This window comes from Cetorhinus maximus, chromosome 1 (assembly GCF_964194155.1).
Source record: "Cetorhinus maximus chromosome 1, sCetMax3.hap1.1, whole genome shotgun sequence".
NCBI lineage: Eukaryota > Metazoa > Chordata > Chondrichthyes > Lamniformes > Cetorhinidae > Cetorhinus > Cetorhinus maximus.
The window spans coordinates 177,663,793-177,685,121 of record NC_135879.1 but is presented as its reverse complement, the minus strand read 5'-3'; the positions used below and the strand labels follow the sequence as shown (position 1 = coordinate 177,685,121).

Here is a 21,329-nt window from a genome sequence, read left to right as displayed (position 1 = left end):
CCCGAGTAAAATTTTCCAGTAAATCTTATTTTTTGTGACCCACAGTTTAGGTAGTATTTAGTGGAGACGACGGGACTCTTGCCCACCGGCTGGAAAGCCAACGAGAGCCCCGCACTGCCTCTTTTAGTGAAGGCCTGCCGTAATTAGTGCCACTCAGGCATTTAACTGGACTGCAATGGGCCTTCCCTGGGATCAAGGGCGCCGGGGGCGGGCGGCGGTGGAGGAGGTGCAAGAGTCCCACCTGCCGAGAGCTGCCGTCCAATCAGAATCTATTGAATGGCAACGGCACTGAGTGTGCGGTTGCTGCTGCTGGCACAACACCCACCTGAGGCCTAGTATCGTCACTGGATCCCAGGCCACAGGTGAGTGATGGCAGGAGTGGGAGTCACGGGGTGAGGATTGCGGTGGAAGGGGTCAGAGCAAGAACAGGGGCTGGCTCTTAGCAGGCTGAACCCCCCCTTCCATATGCCGGGCCCCTTGATCAACCCCGCCCTCACCCCCCCAGGAGTCCACAAGCAAGTACGCATAGGTTTGCCTGTTGTGTCCCCTGCATGGCGGAACCCCCGCGCACCACTGTGTTAATACTAGCGGCAGTGGGATGAGGCCCTTAAGTGGACCTCAGTTGCCTACATGAGGGCCTCAGTTGGTGGCGGGGCAGGAAGGCTGTCCACGAGCCTTCCCGCCAAGGATTAACCAGGTGGAGACGGGAAGGCGGCAGGGTCCCCACCTGCCACCCTTCTGCCTGATTAATTGCCCCACCTTCACCAAACTCACGACAGGGTGGGCATTAAATTCTGCCGTTGGCTTTGACTGATTTTTACATATCCTCATTTGATGATCTGATTTATGCTCTGTTAACTTTAACGGTTGTTTTATGTGACATCCGGGTTTAGTGACAACTACTATCATTCATGCTACTTTAAGTGATAAGTCTTTTATGTAAAGAAAAACCCATATAGGATGGGGAAAACATAAAATAACTTTATTTTTTAAGTACTGCAAATAATGTTTAAGACTTTCTGTATCCATTACACAAAGTATGGAAGAAAATAATAACAATACATTTGCATTTTTAAAAATAACAAACTATTAGCAATTTTTCCTGGCATAGACTACCCAATCCCTCCAATCTCTGAAGGAAGGTGACTGACCACAATGGAAGGCCTGGATTTTTGCAGACAGAGCCATTTAAACAGGATAAAATAGGAGCAGGAGTAGGCCATTCAGCCCTTCGAGCCTGCTCTGCCATTCAGTGTGATCATGGCTGAACCTCATTCTCAACGCTGTATTCCCACTTTCTCTCCATACCCCTTGATGCCCTTAATGTCCAAAAATTTATCAATTTATTTCTTGAATATAGCCAGTGACCCGGCCTCCACAGACCTCTGTGACAGAGAATTCCGCAAGTTGACCACCCTCTGAGTGAAGACATTTTTCCTCATCTCAGTCCTAAATGATCTGCCCCATATCCTTAGACTGTGGTCCCTGGTTTTAGACTCCCAACTAGGGGAAACATCCTCCCTGCATCCAGCCTGTCTAGCCCTGTTAGAATTTTATACATTTCAATCAGATCCCCTCTCATTCTTCTAAACTCTAGTGAATACAGGCCCAGTCGAACCAATCTCTCTTCATACGACAGTCCTGCCATCCCCAGTATTAGCCTAGTGAACCTTTGCTGCACTCCCTCTATGGCAAGAATATCCTTTCTTAGGTCCGGAGACCAAAACTGCACGCAATACTCCAGGTGCTGTCTCACCAAGGCCCTGTATAACTGCAGTAGGACATCGCTACTTCTGAACTCAAATCCTCTTGCAATGAAAGCCAACATACCATTTGCCTTTCTAATTGCTTGCTGCACCTGCCTATTTACTTTTATTGACTGGTGTACAAGGACACCCAGATCCTTTCGTACATCCATATTTCCCAATATATCACCATTCAAATAATACTCTGCCTTTCTGTTTTTCACACCGAAGCGTATAACTTCACATTTATCCACGTTATACTGCATCTGCCATCTGTTTGCCAACATACAACTTGTCTAAATCGTCCTGAAGCCTCGTTGCATCCTCCTCACAACTTGCAACCCCACCCAGTTTTATGTCATTAGAAAACATGGAAATATTGCATTTAGTTCCTTCATCCAAGTCATTTCTATATATCGTGAATAGCTGGGGCCCAAGCACTGATCCCTGCGGTGCACCACTAGTCACTGCCTGCCACCCGGAACAAGAGCCATTTATTCCCATTCTCTGTTTCTGGTCTGTCAACCAACTCTCAATCTATGCCAGTATATTACCCCCAATCCCATGTGCTTTAATTTAGCCCACCAGCCTCTTATGTGGGACCTTATCAAAAGCCTTCTTGAAATCCGAGTACACCACATCCACTGGTTCTCCCTTACCTATTCTACTCCTTTATCTATTCTACTGTACACCCTCAAAAAACTCCAGTAAATTAGTTAAGCACAATTTTCCTTTCATAAACCCATGCTGACTTTGTCTAATCCCGTTAATGCTTTCCAAGTGTTCTATTACCACGTCTTTTGTAATAGACTTTAGCATTTTCCCCGCTACTGATGTGAGGCTAACTTGTCTGTAATTCTGTTTTTTCTCTACCCTTTCTCTAAATAGTGGGGTTACATTTGCCACCCTCCAATCTGTAGGAACTGCTCCAAAGTCTATAGAATTTTGGAAGATGACCACCAACGCATCCAATATTCCCAGGGCCGCTTCCTTTAATACTCTGGGATGTTGATTATCAGGCTTTTTCAGCCTTTAACCCCATTAATTTCTCTAGCACCATTTTTTACTAATACTGATTTTCATCAATTCCTCCCTGTCACTAGACCCTTGATTCCCTAACATTTCTGGGAAATTATTTATGTTCTTTTTTGTGAAGACAGAACCAAAATAAGAGTTCGATTCTTCTGCCGTTTCTTTGTCCCATATTATAATTTCCCCCGTTTCTGACTGTGAGGGACCTACATTTGCCTTTGCTACTCTTTTTCTCTTCACATATTTATGGAAGCTTTTACAGTCAGTTTTGATGTTCCTTGCAAGTTTACTCTCATGCTCCATAAAAATGGCGGGCGGGATCTGATTCCGGTTTTCCCGCTGCATTCCAGGCACCTCCAATATTCACTGGCGCAGGATCAGGGTTTGGGTAGAAAACCCACACCCTGCACTCCCGACCTGGCCAGCTCTACTACAGGGGCAGGTGTCTCCTAGCCCTCCACGATTTTCATTGGAGTCGGGCCAGCTTCTCCCCAACCCCTCATAGGAGTTGTGAAAGGTCAGTCAGACAGACCATTGAAGTAGCAATAACAAAGTTAACAATTTATTTCACTGTGCAAAACAGAATCCTTGCCGAGCTCATGATTTTGTTGGTCTGGGCTCTCTTTGATAATAAGGACAGGTAGAAGTCATAATTGTTGACTTTGCTTGATTGACACCTTTAAGTGGTATAATATGTTCTTTCTGTGATCCCTTTGCTTGATGTCTCAAACTCTATTTGGACAAGATTAAGAAGTGTGAAGTGTTCGATGCCTCTGTTATTGATACTTTAATGGTAGGACAGGTTGACATTTTGCAAGGGTTGTCGGAACAGCGGTTTCTTTTTTCAAAAGAAGATTTGTGAATGGGTGTTTTTTTTCTCTTGGCTGTTCCACACTTGTGATTGTTATTATATGGCTCATTGGTTACATATATAGTGCATGCTGGGTGAATGGGCATATAAGGATCTGGACAGATAAGGGATCATGGAGAGTGGCTGAAGGGCATGAGTTAGCATTGAGTTGGCATGGAGAATATAAGAGCTATGGGGGTTGGAAGCTATGCATTGACATTGAGTTGGCATGGAACATATAAGAGGCCATGGAGGATGGGGTTAGGGGTGAGGGCTAGAGGACTGAAAACCTTCCAACACAATTGGGGCGAAGTCCCAGAAAACAGAGACAGGCTTTCTAACCAGCCCACCTTGACATCTTCCCATCCCATGAGCCGATTCTATTATGCACTTGTGCTCCCCACCATGCCCACCTTATAGCCAAAATCAGGCCCAAAATCACCACAAAAAAAAAGTTGAGAAATTTCTCCTTGAAGGTAATTGGGAGATGAGGAAAAACTTGGAGTTGAACATGAAATGGTAAACAGAGAGGAAGCAGTGTATACCTGTCAGGAGAGCAATATTAGGCTAGAGACTTTATTCCACTGCTAACTGAATTGTGAACAAATATTGTAAATACTTATATTCTTCAAATCTGAAACCAGGGGCAGAATTTAGCCCTTAGCTGGCGGGCGGGCCTCACTGGCTCGGCGGCGGCCGGGCAGCCGAACCCAGCCGCCGAAACGGGGCCCGCTGCCATTTTGAGTGGGCGGGCCAATTAAGGCCTGCTCAGCGGGCTGCCCGACGGGAAGCGCTATGCACTTCCTGTGCAGGGTGGGGGAGGGATTCCCCAACTGTCAAAGTGCGCTACTGCTCCCTGAGGCAAAGTCCTGTCTCAGGGAGATTCGTGAGAGGTAAGTAAACTCTAAAAATAGATAAATATTAAAATTATTAACATGTCCCCCTCATGTGACAATGTCACACGAGATGGGGCATGTTAATAATAAACATAAAATTTATTAAATTTTTAAAAAACGGACATGAAACTTCATTCCGCCAGTGGATGAAGTTTCATTAATAATCTGCGGCCCACTGGGGCTCCTGGCCTGCCCGCCAGCCTTAAGATTGGCCGGGCAGGGTGTTTAACAATGTTAATTAGCCTGTCAATGGCCTCAATTGGCCATTGACAGGTCGGCGGGCAGACAGCTGATTTCACTGTCCGCCCGCCTTCATGAATATTTAAAGGGACTGGGATGACTTTGGGGGTTCCTCCCGACGTCATCCCACGTCATTTTCCCCTCGGCGAGCGCGCCCCGCCCCCAAATCGCCGAGGGGAAAATCCTGGCCCAGGTGAACGAGAGGGTGTTTATCAAGATATTAAGTGGAATAAGCAAAGTTAATTTGGAGCACGGTTTCTATTTAATCCATGAATGTAAGATAAGGGACATGGATACAAACTAGGGTGCTGACTTTAGAATTTATATCAATAAGTCTTTCATGTGCTGAACGATTAACATCTGGAATGGTCTTCTGGTAGATTAGTGCAGGCAAAAATTTTAAACATCCATTTGGCAGAGTAGTTTTATATAGAGGATGTGAGGCTGTCACAAGAGGCTTTGGAGTAATCAAATCTAGAGATATATTGCAGCGGCTGGTGTGCTTGTGTAGGAGTGGAAACAGGTGATATTGTGAAGTTCACCTATGGGTTGAACAGAACACTGAGGTGGCAAACAGTCTGGTTCAGCCTGAAACAGTAGCCAGTTGCAGGATCCATTGACATTGGTATTACTAATGTTCAGCTGATTGCTACTCCCATATGTGGTTACACAATGAGGCAGAACCAACCTGCACAACCTCAGATTCCTGTTTGACCAAGAGCTGCGCTTCAAGTCTCATGGGCAGGATCTTTTGGATGGCGGGGTTTCTCGTCATGACCATTTTCTTTCTCTTTCCACAGATACTGCCAGACCTGCTAAGTAATTCCAGCATTTTCTGTTTTTAGATGAAATTTACATTTCTCTTCCTTTTTTTAATATTCGTTCATGGGATATGGACATCGCTGCCTAGGCCAGCAATTGCCCATCCCTAATTGCCCTTGTTCAAAGGGCATTTAAGAGTCAACCACATTGCTGTGGGTCTGGAGTTACATGTAGGCCAGACCAGGTAAAGAGATTTCCTTCCCTAAAGAACCAGATGGGTTTTTGTGACAATTGGCAATGGTTTCATGGCCATCATCAGACTTTTAATTCCAGATTGTTATTGAATTCAGATCTCACCAGAGCAATACCTGAATCTCTGGAATACTAGCCCAGTGACAATACCACTATGCCACCGCCTCCCCTCTCTTCCTCTATAAATGCCTCCAGAGCCTTGCTCCACCATCTAGTAAACTAAAGAAAGATTTTTTCCACTTACATTTTTCTCAAGACTAATTAATTTAGCATTCATGCCCTTGAGTTTTTGATCAGAATTAAAACATCAAATTAGTTCTTACATTCACATTATCCATGTGCTTTGTTATTTTAAAGATCTGGCTCTTGTTACTGCTTGGCTCTTATTTCTCCAGTGCAATAAATTCACGACGTCAGTCACTCCATATATTGTAGCATCTCAAATCTTGGAACCATTCAAGAATTTGTCTAAATTTGCAAATGCGCTCCAAAGTTTGCTCTTATCAAATTGACTGGGTATGTCATCTTTGTCCTTTTTGTTGTATTTTTTCTCCAATAACTTATATTATGAATTTTTTTCCAATTTAGCTTAAAAATAATTTTTGCTATGTTTGTGCTAGACGCAAATGATTGTTTTTTTAAGAGATGTATTTTGTTGCAGTTATATGCTGAGTCATAGAATCTGTGACACAATACAATGTGACTGTTAGTCATAGTATAAATTAACCAAATTCCTAGACTAAACATTTATGAAGTAACTGCTCGCAGGTACCATTTTATTATATTTATATAATTTCTTTTTTGTTCTTTGATGCAGTATCAGATCCTTGGAGTTTTGGTTTAATCACTTGTATAATCATGAAGGTAAGATCAAGTTATAATTACCGTTGCTAGAATTTTTCTACTTGTTAGTTTACTTGTAGAACATGAAAGACCCTGGACTAGAAATTCCTTGTGAGTTATTGAACTACCAGAACACAGGATTAAACTTTCATCTGCTAGTCACCCCTGATGCTGACCCCATGCCAGATTCTGTGGTTGGAATCATTAGCATAAAGGAGGAGGCACGCATGGTTTGGACTTTCGCAGCAGGGCCTTGATGTTTCACTGGGTGTGGAGAAAAAACTTGCTGTCTTAACTGGAAAGTATTTTCATCTGATCCTCATCCTAAGTGTAGTCCTTCGTAACAGAGCTGATCTCTCTAAAATCAATTTGACACTGGCAAATAGCACTGCTGTATGGCAACTATAACTGTACCATGCAAGCACACTGTACATTGACCACACGATAGGTGGGAATGGAGGAAAGCTGATTTGGAGGTAGCACCAACCTGTTTCAAAGCTGTTAAAATTCTGCATCATACCTCACCCTCAAATCCAGGTTAGATGATTTCCAAAAATGGTGGGAATTTTGAAGCTTAACTTTTCATACTTTTGTTTGTTATCGGCAAGTAATGTGTGTTATTGTAATGTTGAAGAACAATTTTCAAAGGGCTGTTGTATGTGAAGGCTATGAATAACTATGAAAGAAAACTAGAGATTAAGATAAAGAACTTTTACAAGCTCCCACCAAGAAATGAATAGTTGAGCAAATGCAGCTTCTTGTAATTGCAAGTTAGAATGTGGCAGAGGGATGCTTATTTTGTATCTCTTCGTTCCAGAGGAAAGTGAAATTTGGACTATAAAAGTACCTGGAGGAGAATGTTGAGTCACTTCTAGAAATAAATAATCAAAACAAAAGGGCATTTGAAAAGGTGCTAAAGGAGTTTGGGCAAGATTTAATGAAAGAACTTTATATGTAAACCTTTGAAAACAGAATTGGAGGATAGCAGATATTACACCCCTGTTCAAGAACGGGGAAAGAGATATGCAATGAAATTATGGGACATGTTAACCTTCATTGTAGTTGAACTTGTAAGAGATGAATTTACAAAAGCACATTACCAATGTGCTGTTCCCCAGAATCTGTGCTGCAAGCTTATTTTTTTTTCATTTGGGTACCAAAATAGCATCTGGGTTTTTCATTTTGTGTTCCGCCATGGCCACTCAGCTCCTGACCTCATTACAGCCTTGGTTCAAACATGGACAAAAGAGCTGAACTCCCGAGGTGAGGCAAGAATGACTGCCCTTGACATCAAGGCAACACAGTGTGGCATCAAGGAGCACTAGCAAAACTGGAGTCAATGGAAATCAGGGGGGGAATCTCTCCACAGGTTGGAGTCATGCCTAGCACAAAGTAAGATGGTTCTGGTTTTTGGAGGTCATCTCAGCTCCAGGACATCACTGCAGGAGTTCCTCAGGGTAGTGTCCTCAGCCCAACCATCTTTAGCTACTTCATCAATGACCTTCCTTCCATCATAAGGTCAGAAGTGGGGATGTTCGCTGATGATTGCACAATGTTCAGCATCATTTGCAACTCCTCAGATACTGAAGTAGTCCATGTCCGAATGCAGCAAGGCCTGGACAATATCCAGGCTTGGGCTGACAAATGGCAAGGATCATTCGTGCTACACAAGTGTCAGGCAATGACCATCTCCAACAAGGGAGAATCCAACCATTGCCCTTTGATGTTCAATGGCATTCCCATCACTGAATCACCACTATCAACATCCTGGGGGTTACCATTGACCAGAAACTGAACTGGACTAGCCATATAAATACTGTGGCTACAAGAGCAGGTCAGAGGCTGGGAATTCTGCGGAGAGCAACTCACCTCCTGACTTCCCAAAGCCTGTCCACAATCTACAAGGCACAAGTCAGGAGTGTAGTGGAATACCCTACACTTGCCTGGATAAGTGCAGTTCCAACAACGCTCAAGAAGCTCAACACCATCCAGGACAAAGCAGTCCACTTGATTAGCACCCCATCCAGCGCCTCCAACATCTACTCCCTTCACGAGCGACGCACAGTGGTAGCACTGTGTACCATCTACAAGATGCACTGCAGCAACTTACCAAGATTTAAAACCCACAGCCTCTACTACCTAGAAGGACAAGGACAGCAGGTGCATGGGAAAACTACCACCTGTAAGTTCCCTTCCAATCCATACGCCATCCTGACTTGGAACTATATCACCATTCCTTTACTGTCGCTGACTCAAAATCCTGGAACTCCCTCCCTTACACCACATGGACTGCAGAGGTTCAAGAAGTCAGTTCACCATCACCTTCTCAAGGGCAATTAGGAATGAGTACTAAATGCTGGCCTAGTCAGTGATGACCACACCCTGTGGAAGAATTAAAAGAAAACCCAGTCCAAGGTTACTCCCAGCTTCCAAAGGGCTCACTTCTCCCTGTTTCACTGCGTTGTAATGTCCAGCAACTGTTGGAGATCCTTTCCCTCTGAGAAATCCCGAATCAACCTCCAGCAACATAGCTCCCCCCATTGGTTCCTTTCCCTGGCCATGCCAGGACAAATCTCCGAGCTCTTAATTTCCTGCCCATACCCTCTCCTCAACTAGAGGACCAGATACCATCAGCATTCCACCTGGTAGCTCACACAGAACTGCCTTTGCCCTGCTGCTCTCAGTAGCTGATGTCTCGCCCTCTCTCCCAAACTCTTCCTCTGTCTCTGATTCTGTTCAAAGTCTCTGAGACAGAAGATCTGTAATAACAAGAACATCTGCTTCTGCCTTTGTTTTCAGGTGTCAAACTTGACAACTGCATTTCAATAGCATAAGACTTGGGACCCCGATTCCCATTGTTCACAGACCCCATAGCCCCGTCGTCAGGCAGAATTCGTAGCAGATCACATGCAATCTCCATTACTACATTTAGCTTAAATTAAAGAGGCAGTTTTAAAACATAACCATATTTAAAACTTCGCATTCGCAACAGGATTGTTTCATATTTTCCAAGACTAAATTCTAACACTAATTGTTTCTTCTCTCTGGTTAGATATTATCGGAGTTCACTATCTGTCCACTGGTTTCCTAGCACTGTCGCACAGTGTTTGCCAACCACTATTTGAAGAGCTCCTTCTTTTATTGCAGCCTCTTTCGTTACTGCCCTTTGATTTAGATTTAATGTTTGAACATCATGTTATCCAAATGACTAAGGAGCAACAGAAGAAGAAGGAACAGCTCAAAGTCAAGCAGGATCTCTTGCAATCCGTGCACTCCACCTTCCAGCTCATGAGAACCAATGGCAGTAATGAGAGTTTGGGACCTGAACAGAACAGAGGGGACAAATCAGAAAGAATTACACAAAAGGGGGCAATGACAAGAGATGCATCAGATAAACATGATGGAGACATAGAAAGTATGGAAAGAATTAGAAAGGAGAAAGTAAGTGAGATCAAAAAGGACAAGCAAGCAGGGTGGTGGTACCAGCTCATGCAGAGCTCGCAGATATACATTGAAGGTTCTTCAGAACAATCAAAGTTTGTAAACTGGGAGAAGAGAAAGAAGCAAAGTACAGCTGCTGTACCTCCTCGATTAAGTATTGGTACGGAGAAAGGATTACTTCGAGATGGTTTTCCAGAAGGAGCAGAGAGTCAATCTATATTTGAATTACAAAATTCTGACATTTGCAGTGTGGTGTCCAGTCAGGCTGAGTCAAATGAAGGGGCAGCAGCCACTAAGGAACTGTTAAAGAAAATTCAGCCCGTGTATTCTAAAAATGAAGCCAAACCTTCTTGGATGGGGAGTCCTCCAGAATCTGTGCTACATGAACTTAAACATAGCAAGGTGAATGAAAGCATTGCTTCAAGTGATCATGATACGAAACCAGAAAGAAAGCCAAACATGGGGCACACTGAAGGAAAACAAGGAATGTGGCTGGGCCGGTTGTTTGGTGCAAGTGTAAATCAATCTAGGAAAGAAGAGTCACAGCTGGTAAAATCACAGAAAAGCAGGTGAGAATGTTTTTTACTTGTTCCCAGAATGGCAGGATAAACACTTCCAGGGCAGTATTTATTGTGCATTCCTCATTGTCCTGAGAAGGTGGCCTGTCCCCCTAAACCGCTGCAGTCATTGTGCTCTGAGAATTTTGCTGGGTAGGGAGTTCCAAGATATCAACCTAGGGACCAGAAAGGAACAAAGTCTTGTTTGTCCAAGTCAGGTTGGTATGTCACTTGGAGGGGAATTTGTAGATGAAACAAATGGCAGAGGTAGCCTAGATGATGAGTTCATAAAGTGTATTCAGGATAGGTTCTTAGAACAATACATTCTGAAAACTGCCAGGGACCAAGCTATTTTGGACTTGGTAATGTGCAATGGGACAGACTTAATTAAAGGATCCTCTAGGCAAGGGTGATTATATCATGATATAATTTCACATTCAGTTTGAGGGTGAGAAACTTAGGTCTGAAACTAGAGCCTTGAACTTAAATAAAGACAATTACAAGAGCATGAAGACAGAGTTCGCTAAAGTGGAATGGGAAAATAGGTTAGAAGGTAAGACAGTGGAGAAGCAGTGGCAGACATTTAAGGAGATATTTCATAACTCTCAATGAAGATATATTCCATTGAAAAAGAAAGACTTTAAAAAATGGATATACCATCCGTGGCTAACTAAGGAAGTTAAGGATGGTATCAAATTGACAAATGACATACAATGTTGCAAAGAAGTGTGGTAACTCAGAAGATTGGGAAGATTTTAGAAGCCATCAAAGGATGATTTAAAAAATAATAAAGAGGGAGAAATAGTGGTAACAATGAAATTATAATTTATTATTGTAAAAAACCATCTGGCTCAGTAATGTCCTTTCGGGAAGGAAATCTGCCATCCTTACCTGGTTTGGCCTACATGTGACTCCAGATCCACGGCAATGTGGCCGATTCTCAACTGCCTTCTGAAATGGCCTGGCAAGCTGCTATTAGCAAGCAATGAGGGATGGGCGACAAATGCTGGCCTTGCCAGCGACGCCCATATCCCATGGAAGAATAAAGAAGAAAAAAAAGAGGTAGGATGGGTGAGGTAAGTGGGTGAAGGGTAGAGTGGGAAGGGGTGGTGTGGCAGGTGGGTCAGGTTGGCAAGGGGGTAGTTTGGTAGAGGGGTAATTGGATGAGATGGGTAGGGTGGCAGGTGGGTGAGCAGGTAGGTGGGTCAGGAGGGCGGGGGTCGCATGGTGGAATCGGAGCCAGGAGTAATTAGGGTCGAGTGAATCGGGGTCAGAGGGTAGTTGGTGGTGGGTAGGAGGGGTAGTTGGTGGCATGTCAGTGTGTGAGATTGGGGTGTCAGTTGCATAGTTACCCAGGAGTTAGGCTAGGATTTTTTTGTCTAACCTTTCCTGGGTAACTATCCAGACAAGTAAGTTGGAACCATCTGAAGTCTCTGACTCTAACTCAGAGTTGGAAACGTTTTTTAAAGGTCCCAGGGAGCAGGGGAATTGCCCATCGCAAGTTCAGACTTCCCGGGCAATTCCCATGGAATCAGTGTGTTGGAACCTCTGAGGGTGACTAGGAAAACTAATGGCACTAAAGGTTGACAAGTCCCTTAGATCTGATGGCCTGCATCCTAGGGTCTTAAAAGAAGTGGCTGCAGAGATAGTGGTTGTAATCTCCCAAAATTCCCTAGATTCTGAAAAGGTCCCAGCGGATTGGAAAACTGCAAATGTAACACCACTAATCAAGAAAGGAGGGGGACAGAAAGCAGGAAACTATAGACCTGTTAGTCTGACTTCTGTCATTGAAAAAACGCTAAAATCCATTGTTAAGGAGGTAGTAGCAGGACATTTAGAAAATCATAGTACAATTAGGCAGGGTAAACATAGTTGACAATTGTGTTTGACAAACTTATTAGGGTTCTTTGAGGATGTAACATTCAGAGCGGATAAAGGGGTTATAGTAGATGTAATGTATTTGGATTTCCAAAAAGAATTCAATCAGGTGCCACATAAAAGGTTACTACACAAGGTAAGAGCTCATGGTTTTGGGGGTGATCTATTAGCATGGATAAAGAAGTGGCGAACGAACAGGAAAGAGAGAGTAGGGATAAATGGAGCTTTTTCAGGCTGGCAAACTGTAATGAGTGGAGTGTACTGGGATCAGTGCTGGGGCCTCAACTATTTACAATCTTAGATGAAGGGACCAGCTGTATTGTAGCCAAATTTACTGATGATACAAAGGTAGGTAGGAAAGCAAGTTGTGTGGAGGATACAAAGGGTTTGGATACAAAGAGTTTGCAAAGGGATATAGATAGGTTAAGTGAGTGGGCAAAGAATTGGTAGAGTAGAGTATAATGTGGGAAAATGTGAGGTTGTCCACTGGCAGAAAGAATAGAAAAGCGGAATATTATTTAAGTGGAGAGAAACTGCGGAATGCTGTGTTACGAAGTGGTCTCAGTATCAGAATGTTGGCCTTTATTGCAAGGTTGATGGAGTATAAAGGAGGAAGGTTTAGCTACAACTATACAATGCATTGGTGCAACTGCATCGAGAGTATGCGTACAGTTTTGGTGGCCTTACTTAAGGAAGGATATACTTGCAATGGAAGCAGTTCAGAGAAGGTTCACTAGGCTGATTCCTGGGATGAAGGGGTTTTCTTGTGAAGAAAGGTTGAGCAGGTTGGGCCTGTACTCATTGAATTTTAGAAGAATGGAAGGTGACTTTATTGAAATATATATAATTTATGAGGAGGCTTGACAGGGTAGATGCTGAGGCTATTTCCCTTCCTGGGGAAATTTAAAACTAGGAGGCACAGTTTCAAAATAAGGTGTCTCCCATTTAAGATGGAGATGAGGGGGAATTTCTGCTTGAGGGTTGTTAATCTTTGCACCCCAGAGAGCAGTGGAAGCTAGATCATTGAACTTATTCAAGGCTAAATTAGACAGATTTTTGATTTACAAGGGAATCGAGGGTTAAGGGAGATGGGCAGGAAAGTGGAGTTAAGGCCACAATCTGATAAGCCATGATCTTATTGAATGTCAGAGTGGGTTCGATGGGCCAAATGACCTACTCTTCCCATTTCTTATGATCTTATGATTATGATCATGATCTTATGACAGTGCTCATAATATTGCTACTCTTGTCCTAACCAATGGTAGAGGTAGGTGTAATCCAAATAACCTTGCTGAGTTGCTGCAGTGTCTTCTCTGCATTGGGAATGGAGTGGGCGGATATTGAATCCAACAGAGGGGTACCAATAAAGTGAGCTGCTCCATCCTGCCTGGTGTTAAGCTTCCTGAGAGTTGTTGCAGCTGCAACTATCCAAGGGAGAGGTGAGTGTTCAATCACACTCCTGAATTTATTTCCAGAAGGCAATTGATAAAGTGCCACATCAAAGGTTATTGTGGAAAATAAAAGCTCATGGTATAGGGAGTAGCATGGATAGAAGATTGGCTAGCTAACAGGAAGCAGAGAGTAAGGATAAATGGGTCTTTTTCAGGTTGGCAAGATGTAACGAGTGGTGTGTCACAGGGAGCAATGCTGGGACCTCACCTGTTTACAATTTATATAAATTACTTGGATGAAGGGATTGAAGGGATAGTTACCAAATTTGCTGATGATACAAAGATAGGTAGGAAAGTAAGTTGTGAAGAGGACATAAGGAGGCTACTGACAGATATAGATAGGTAAGTGAGTGGGCAAAGATCTGGCAGATGGAGTTTAATATGGAAAAGTGCGAAATTGTCCACTTTGGCAGAAAAAATAAAAGAGAAGCATATTATCTAAATGGTGAGCAATTGCAGAGCTCTGAGGTGCAGAGGGATCTGGGTGCCCTAGTGCAGAGTACTCTCTACAGTATTAGTCACCTTATTTAAGGAGAGATGTAAATGCGTTGGACGCAGTTCAGAGAAGGTTTACCAGGCTAATACCTAGAATGGGTGGGTTGTCTTATGAGGGAAGCTTGGACAGACTAGGCTTGTATCTGCTGGAGTTTAGAAGAGTAAGAAGCAACTTGATTGAAACATATGAGATCCTGAGGGGTCTTGACGGGGAGGATGTGGAGAGAATGTTTCCTTTTGTGGGAGAATCTAGAATTAGGGGTCACTGTTTAAAAATAAGAGGTTGCACATTTAAACCAGAGATGGGACGAAATTTTTTCACTGAGGCCTGAGAGTCTTTGGAACATTCTCCTTGAAAAGGTGGTGGGAGCAGGGCCTTTGAATATTTTTAAGGCAGAGGTGGATAGATTCTTGGTAAGCAAGGGGGTGATAGGTTATCGAGGATAAGTGGGATGTAGATTTCAGGTTACTTTCAGGTCAGCCATGACCTTATTAAATGTGGAGCAGGCTCGGGGGGCTGAATGGCCTCCTGTTCTTTGTTTGTATGAATTGAGAATTGCAGATGGTGGAGATGCTTTGAGGGGTGCTATAAACTATTGAAAACCCCACCTTAAGGAAGTCTCTCATAAATGGTCACAAGTTAAGATGAACTGCACATGTGTTTTCATAGATTTGTGCTGTCTATTTTTGGTCACCAAAATAATCTAATTTTCTAGTGACTCAGGTTTTTTTCCTACATTTTCCTTCTTTCCATTTAAAGGGCTTCTGGTCAAATGATTTGCATTGTTCCCCTGTAGCTGCTGAATTGTGAGCCAATTGGGTTAATCTACCCAAATTCAAAGAGATGATATCTTTATCCCATTATTTTAGGCTGGATTGAAACCCGTGTGCCTGAAGTATTTATATGGCTGGAAACTGAACTGGACTAGCCACATAAATACTTTGGCTATAAGAGCAGGTCAGAGGTTAGGAATCCTGCGGCATGTAACTCACCTCCTGACTCCCCAAAGCCTTCTACAAAGCACAAGTCAGGAGCGTGATGGGATATTTTCCACTTGCCTGGATGAGTGCAGCTCCATCAACACTTGGGAAGCTTGACATTGTCCAGGACAAACCAGCCCGCTTGATGGGGACTCCTTCCACAAACTTTCACTCCCTCCACCACCGACGCACAGTAGCAGCCGTGTGTACCATCTACAAGATGCACTGCAGAAACTCACCAAGGCTCCTTGGGCAGCACCTTCCAAACCCACAACCGCTACCATCTAGAAGGACAAGGGCAGCAAATAGATAGGAACACCAGCGCCTGGAAGATCCCCTCCGAGCCACTCACTATCCTGACTTGGAAATATATCACCATTCCTTCACTGTCGCTGGGTCAAAATCCCAGGACTCCCTCCCTAACAGCACTGTGGGTGTACTTACATCACAGGGACTGCAGCAGCTCAAGAAGGCAGCTCACTACCACCTTCTCAAGGGCAATTAGGGATGTACAGTATCTGCTTGCCTAGCCAGCGACGCCTACATCCCATAAATGAATTTTTAAAAAAAGCACACTCCAACCTTAATCCACTGTGCCTCCCTCCTCATTGTCAGCTTTAAATTAGATATAACAAATGATTCAGATTGACTAGTTTTATAGAGTTTTACAGTTTTCACATTCTTCCTGGTGGAGGAAGCACTTGGCTTCTGTCAGCATGGTTGAAATTCTCAATTTTGCATGTGAGGAAATAAATTCCTACTGGTCTATGTCTCAGCAGAGTGTTGTGTCCCTGCATCAACCCATTACAAAATATCTGACTAGTGTTCCCATTGTTGTTTACGTTACATATACTCTTTTCAATAAATATTTTATGTTTGGCACTTTGTTTTTAATGAAGGTTGGAAACAAAATTAATAATAGATCTTTGTTCAAAAAATGCACAAATTTCTGTCACATTGGTCGTGATTCTATAAATCCCTAATGCTAAAGTAAAAGTTGGGAAATCATGACATGTTTCATCAAATTCTAGGATTTTTGCAGGATCAACATTTTAAATGTTATTTCCTGGCTTCAGTTATAGGATTAATACCCTGGTAACAAACTAGTATGATGATAATTCATCAGATTTTTTTCATCATTTTCAGATGCTGTCAGATTGTGAGATTTTTAGTTTTGAAGCTAGCTTTATAGGGAGATGTGGGTGGAAATTTTGGAATCTGGTAAAACAATATTTTTAAAAACACTGAAATGTTTGTTTCTTTTAATGAGTATTTTTCCTCTTTTCTCCAGATTACCTTCTGGCTGGCTAGGACTTGATAGATCAGTGTATGATCTAATGGTGCAGACCATGGGAACTGGAAAATGGAGAGGTACTCAGCACATAGCAGAACAAATCAACCCACAGTCTGGAGGTAGTCAGCCAGAATCTCGAGAAAGAAAAGCTCAGCATGAGCGGTAGTAGTATTTACATTATTTTCCTGAATCTAGGCAGTTACGCATTCTGTGTATTAAGTAATTTCACCAGCTGGATTTGTTGCTTTAAGTAACAAGGCTAGCTTTTCTGATGTCCTGGTGGATAAAGGCACTGCTCATTATAGAACTAAACCTCACAAATCAAAGTCTTTGATGCTCAGTCTATGTTGAGTTGGCTGGTTTCAATGAGAACAGCATTTGGGATGCTTCACTAGCCTGATCTTTCATCATAATTCAGCCCACTAATGCCAAGTATCAATCCTGTGACCTTTGAAGAACTTGTGCCTCCCGAAACGAAAAGAAGGAAACAGTAAGAGAGAACATTGTAGGAACAAAGAGTAATCTGTTTAACTGCTTGGGTTACTGAAGTAGATTCTGGTAGGACAGAAAGGTATACTTGGAAGTACCTGTAAACATTTAAATTCATTTTTTTGTTCAACTAATAAATACAGAACACTCACTATAGGATTTTATTCTGCACCATTTTCCTAACTTATTTTCGAACTTGTTTCCTTAGTTCATTATTCTCCGGTCAAGGTAGGAGAGAAATTGGGTTGTTTTAAGACCTCTGGCAATATACTCTTAAGCAAGTCAGAAACAAATTTGCAGAAGTACACCAAATTGTCCCCTCTGTCTTTTCCTGGGAGGAAGCATTCTGGTTCCTTCCATTAATACCATAGCTGAGATCAAAAACATGCCATGTACTAAGAAATAAAGGCATGAACTCTTGGCATAGCATGTCTGCTGCACATGCAACATTATCTTTAAGATTTTTAAGGTTTTAGTGGGTGGGTTATGGAGGGGTGGAATTATTAATTCTGTTGTAGAAAATTGTTGCTTGGATGCATAATCCCACAGTCATTTAATTTGAAATGTTACCACAGTGACCATATTTTACTTTTCATGGGATCAGCCAGTAGGTTGAAAATCCTAGGTCACCAGTTATTCTATATACTTAAACATAAAATTTTGACTGGCTTATTGAATTCCAATAATCGTGCATTTCTTTGCACTCACATTTATGGAGGTTGCATAGCATACTCAATTGCTTTGTAAATTTAAATTTTATGGAAGATGATATCTGCACACTTCACAGTATGCCTTAATCACCCTTTCTTGCTCTGTTAGAATTATTGACTAGTTGTAATTTAGGAGCAAGCATTTTGTGTAGAATTCTTCCAGCTGTGACATCATGGAAATTCAACTTGAAACATGGAGTTCTGGCCGCTAAGGTTCTGACTGCGAGGGTACTCCCAGCTGAGATTAGCTAATACAGCACGTAGTGAGAATCAAATTGGGTTCATCCATATGTCAGATTATGCAGTTTGGGGAAGCTTTTACAATCTTTTTTAAATTGTTGAGAACCAAAAATATAGCTGACAGTAACTTAAGCTGAGAATCATTAACCACTATTTGAAATTCTGTTTAATTGATGAGGTATAACAACATAAAGTTTAGTTCATTTGTTGATCTGTAAAATTGCCAACTATGTTGACATGACTTGGGTCAGAAGCTGCAGTTTGAGAGGAGTGGCTCACATCAAATGCAACATAATCATAAATATAAAAATGCCAGCGAATACCTAGCTGCACATAAAAACACAAAAATACTATTCCTAATGCTGAGCAACTTTTCTGAAATCCTTTCCCTCCTAAATTTTTCATTTGATTAACTTTCAACTGTCACTTATTCAACATGAAGTCCCTTTTTATTTACAAGTGAAAAATGCTATGGGTGCTGGAAATCTGAAAACAGAAAATGCTAGAAATACTCAGCTGGTCTGTCAGCATCTATGGATCCACAGTTCTTATATATTTGTTGTGTAAGGCAACTTTTAACTACCTATTTAGCTTAATTATTACTCTGTTACTTTTTGTATTTATACACTGAAAGCTTTCCTTAAGTATAGTGTCACAGGCTATCTTTGTAAATGAACATTCTTTCCCAATGACTGAATATGACTGTATGCCCAATATACAGGCTAATGTAGTGAGCCCAAATGTTAAACAGAGAACCCATCTCTGCATCAATGTACCTGAAGTATTGTGTATTGCCATGTTGTTTCTTTAACTTCAGAAAGTAGACGATAAATGGTAATACATTATGGTTTGATCAATAAATTACCAGTCAATAAACTGATAAATGAGTAGTATTAATTATAAATAGTAGATTTACAATAATTAAACACTATACTATTCACAAAATATCAAACACACCAAAGGCACTTCTCTTGTATTCAACAAAGAAACTCCTATTGTACTAATTCAATGTAAAAATGACTCTTGAGACGCAGTCCCTTATATCTGTTTTCTTCCAAGAAGTCTCTGTCTTGCCTATAGACTTAATGGCTTCAGAATGTTAACAGAAAGAAGTCAATCTTAAAAGTAACATTCAAAAGTCTTTGAAGGTATATCCAAACAAAGGATATAAAGAATGCCTGAAACATGATTGGCCAGGTAATTGACCAATGAATTACTAATTCTATTTGTGTCCCACATTCATACCCAAGTAGAGATCCCACTTTTATGTCCTACGCTGTTGTTATTGAAAGTGATGATCATTTTCTGTAAGTGAACCTAGATTTTTCACGCTCATATCTGTCATAAAAATATGAAAACAAACAAAATAATACACTATAGACAAAAATGCTTCATTTTTGTCACATTCTCCTGTAATCCATTACATCTGCTGGCATATGATATCTACAAAGTGCAGCCATAATCGAATTTCATAGCTGATCAAATTGTGTAGGAAAAATTACAATTCCCCAAGGACTTCACTTGAGAAAGACTATTCCTAAATACATTATGATCCCTACAAATATTTGAGAATCAGATTTTTTTTTCAAATGGCTTTTGGTGATTTACTGAAAAGTTTTTAACAACAGTGCAGAATGGCGTAGGATAGCAGAAGGCTAACAAAAAATGCTATTAATATTGAGCTCTGTTTTATGCATTCAGCTTTTCAGACATTTTTACTTCTTTTTTCTTCAAGAGAAGTGAAAGCACTTTGCCATCACATAGCGACTGAAAAAGGACAACTCAGCTTTAAAAAAGGTGACATTCTGAGAGTGATGTCAAAAGTGGATGCTGACTGGCTGCTGTGTGGCCTTGGTGCTGAACATGGATTAGTACCCTTTACATATGTGACTCATCCCGAAGATGAAGATTATTGATCCGAATGCTCGATAGACTGTGCAATTTTAATTGAGGTGGGTGGGGGAGGGAGAGGAAAAAGTAAAAATTGTTGACTTCAAGATTAATTGAGCAGAAGAAGCACTAAATTGCCAATATTTTTTTGCTTATTACTTAATTTTTCATTGAGTGCATTCAGTATACAATTTAGAACCCCCAACGGAATAGAATATATTGCTCATCAACTAATTCTCATTATAGCATTGGTGACTATAAAGCATGCATGGCACACAAACATTTGTTCTAATTTTCACATGCCTTTAGGAGTAAGCGACGTTATATTAACAGACTTCCAAGTAAGTGGTACAGAACTAGGACATATATGTTACAATTTATATTATTTAATGTATATCAAATTTTCATTTTAAATGGTGTAAATCGCATGAATTTATGAAGTACAAATAACAGGCAGTATTTCTGTTTGTGGAGGACAGTATTGGTGCCTTGATTGGATCCTGTAGGGTGACTTAGCTGCCTACCTTTGCACAGCCATTCTACAAGAACGTTTAATGTTTGAGGTAGCGTAGGAATCAATGAAAATATAACAATTTGTAGTAATATATACCTCTGGCTTGTATATATGCAGTCGAAGAAGGTACGCCACATTTAGTTTTATTTACAGACATTCTTTCAATGTGTATTGTATTATTTATTTATTTTGCATATTAATAAAAGTGCTGAAATGATGACTTGCGATATAATGGATGTATTGTAATCCTTTGCATGAAATTATAGTCAATTCATGGCAAGTGAACAACTTACTGACTTTAAACATTATCCTTCCACCAAAATTTAACACATAAATTGATCAGTGAAAATTAAAGAAGCTATCTGCAGTGATTAAAAATTAATATATCCAGACTTGACATTTTCCATTTTAAAATAAAATCACTTGCAGTTTTTAAAGATTCCCAATTTATGCAATGAGATCTCCAAGGAGATAGCCTATGCCTACATACATTTAGTGTTATTCTATCTGTTCAAATATGTTTAAATATATATGGAAGCCTTGCATTTAGTATGCATCTGTAGTGTAGCACACCTCAAAAGTGGTTGTCAAATATTAAGATGTCATCTCTGTTGGTCAGGCAAAACAATTATGATTGATTAAAATAATCAATATGTGTTAATTCCACTATGGCTGCAATACTTCACTAGGTACCTATTGAGAATTTGACTGTGGAGTTAAAGACAATGGCCTTCTGGTCATTGATTTTATTGGATGGAAAGTCTTGTGG

General features: G+C 41.3%; 1 protein-coding gene across 9 annotated transcripts in view; it reads left to right on the top strand.

Annotated features, from left to right (window-relative positions):
* The window catches only part of rusc2 (RUN and SH3 domain containing 2), a 122,537-nt gene extending 101,745 nt beyond the window's left edge, over positions 1-20,792 (top strand). For 8 of the 9 annotated variants that reach the window (XM_078550199.1, XM_078550190.1, XM_078550172.1 and 5 more), the window contains 4 exons: positions 6,595-6,641; positions 9,673-10,630; positions 16,715-16,879; positions 19,892-20,792. In XM_078550199.1, the coding sequence (XP_078406325.1) occupies positions 6,595-6,641; positions 9,673-10,630; positions 16,715-16,879; positions 19,892-20,072 (1,351 nt within the window). In that variant the 3' untranslated portion in view covers positions 20,073-20,792. The remainder of the gene's footprint in view (positions 1-6,594; positions 6,642-9,672; positions 10,631-16,714; positions 16,880-19,891) is intronic. The other variant, XM_078550218.1, reaches the window with a different exon arrangement.
* Positions 20,793-21,329: the final 537 nt, after the last annotated feature.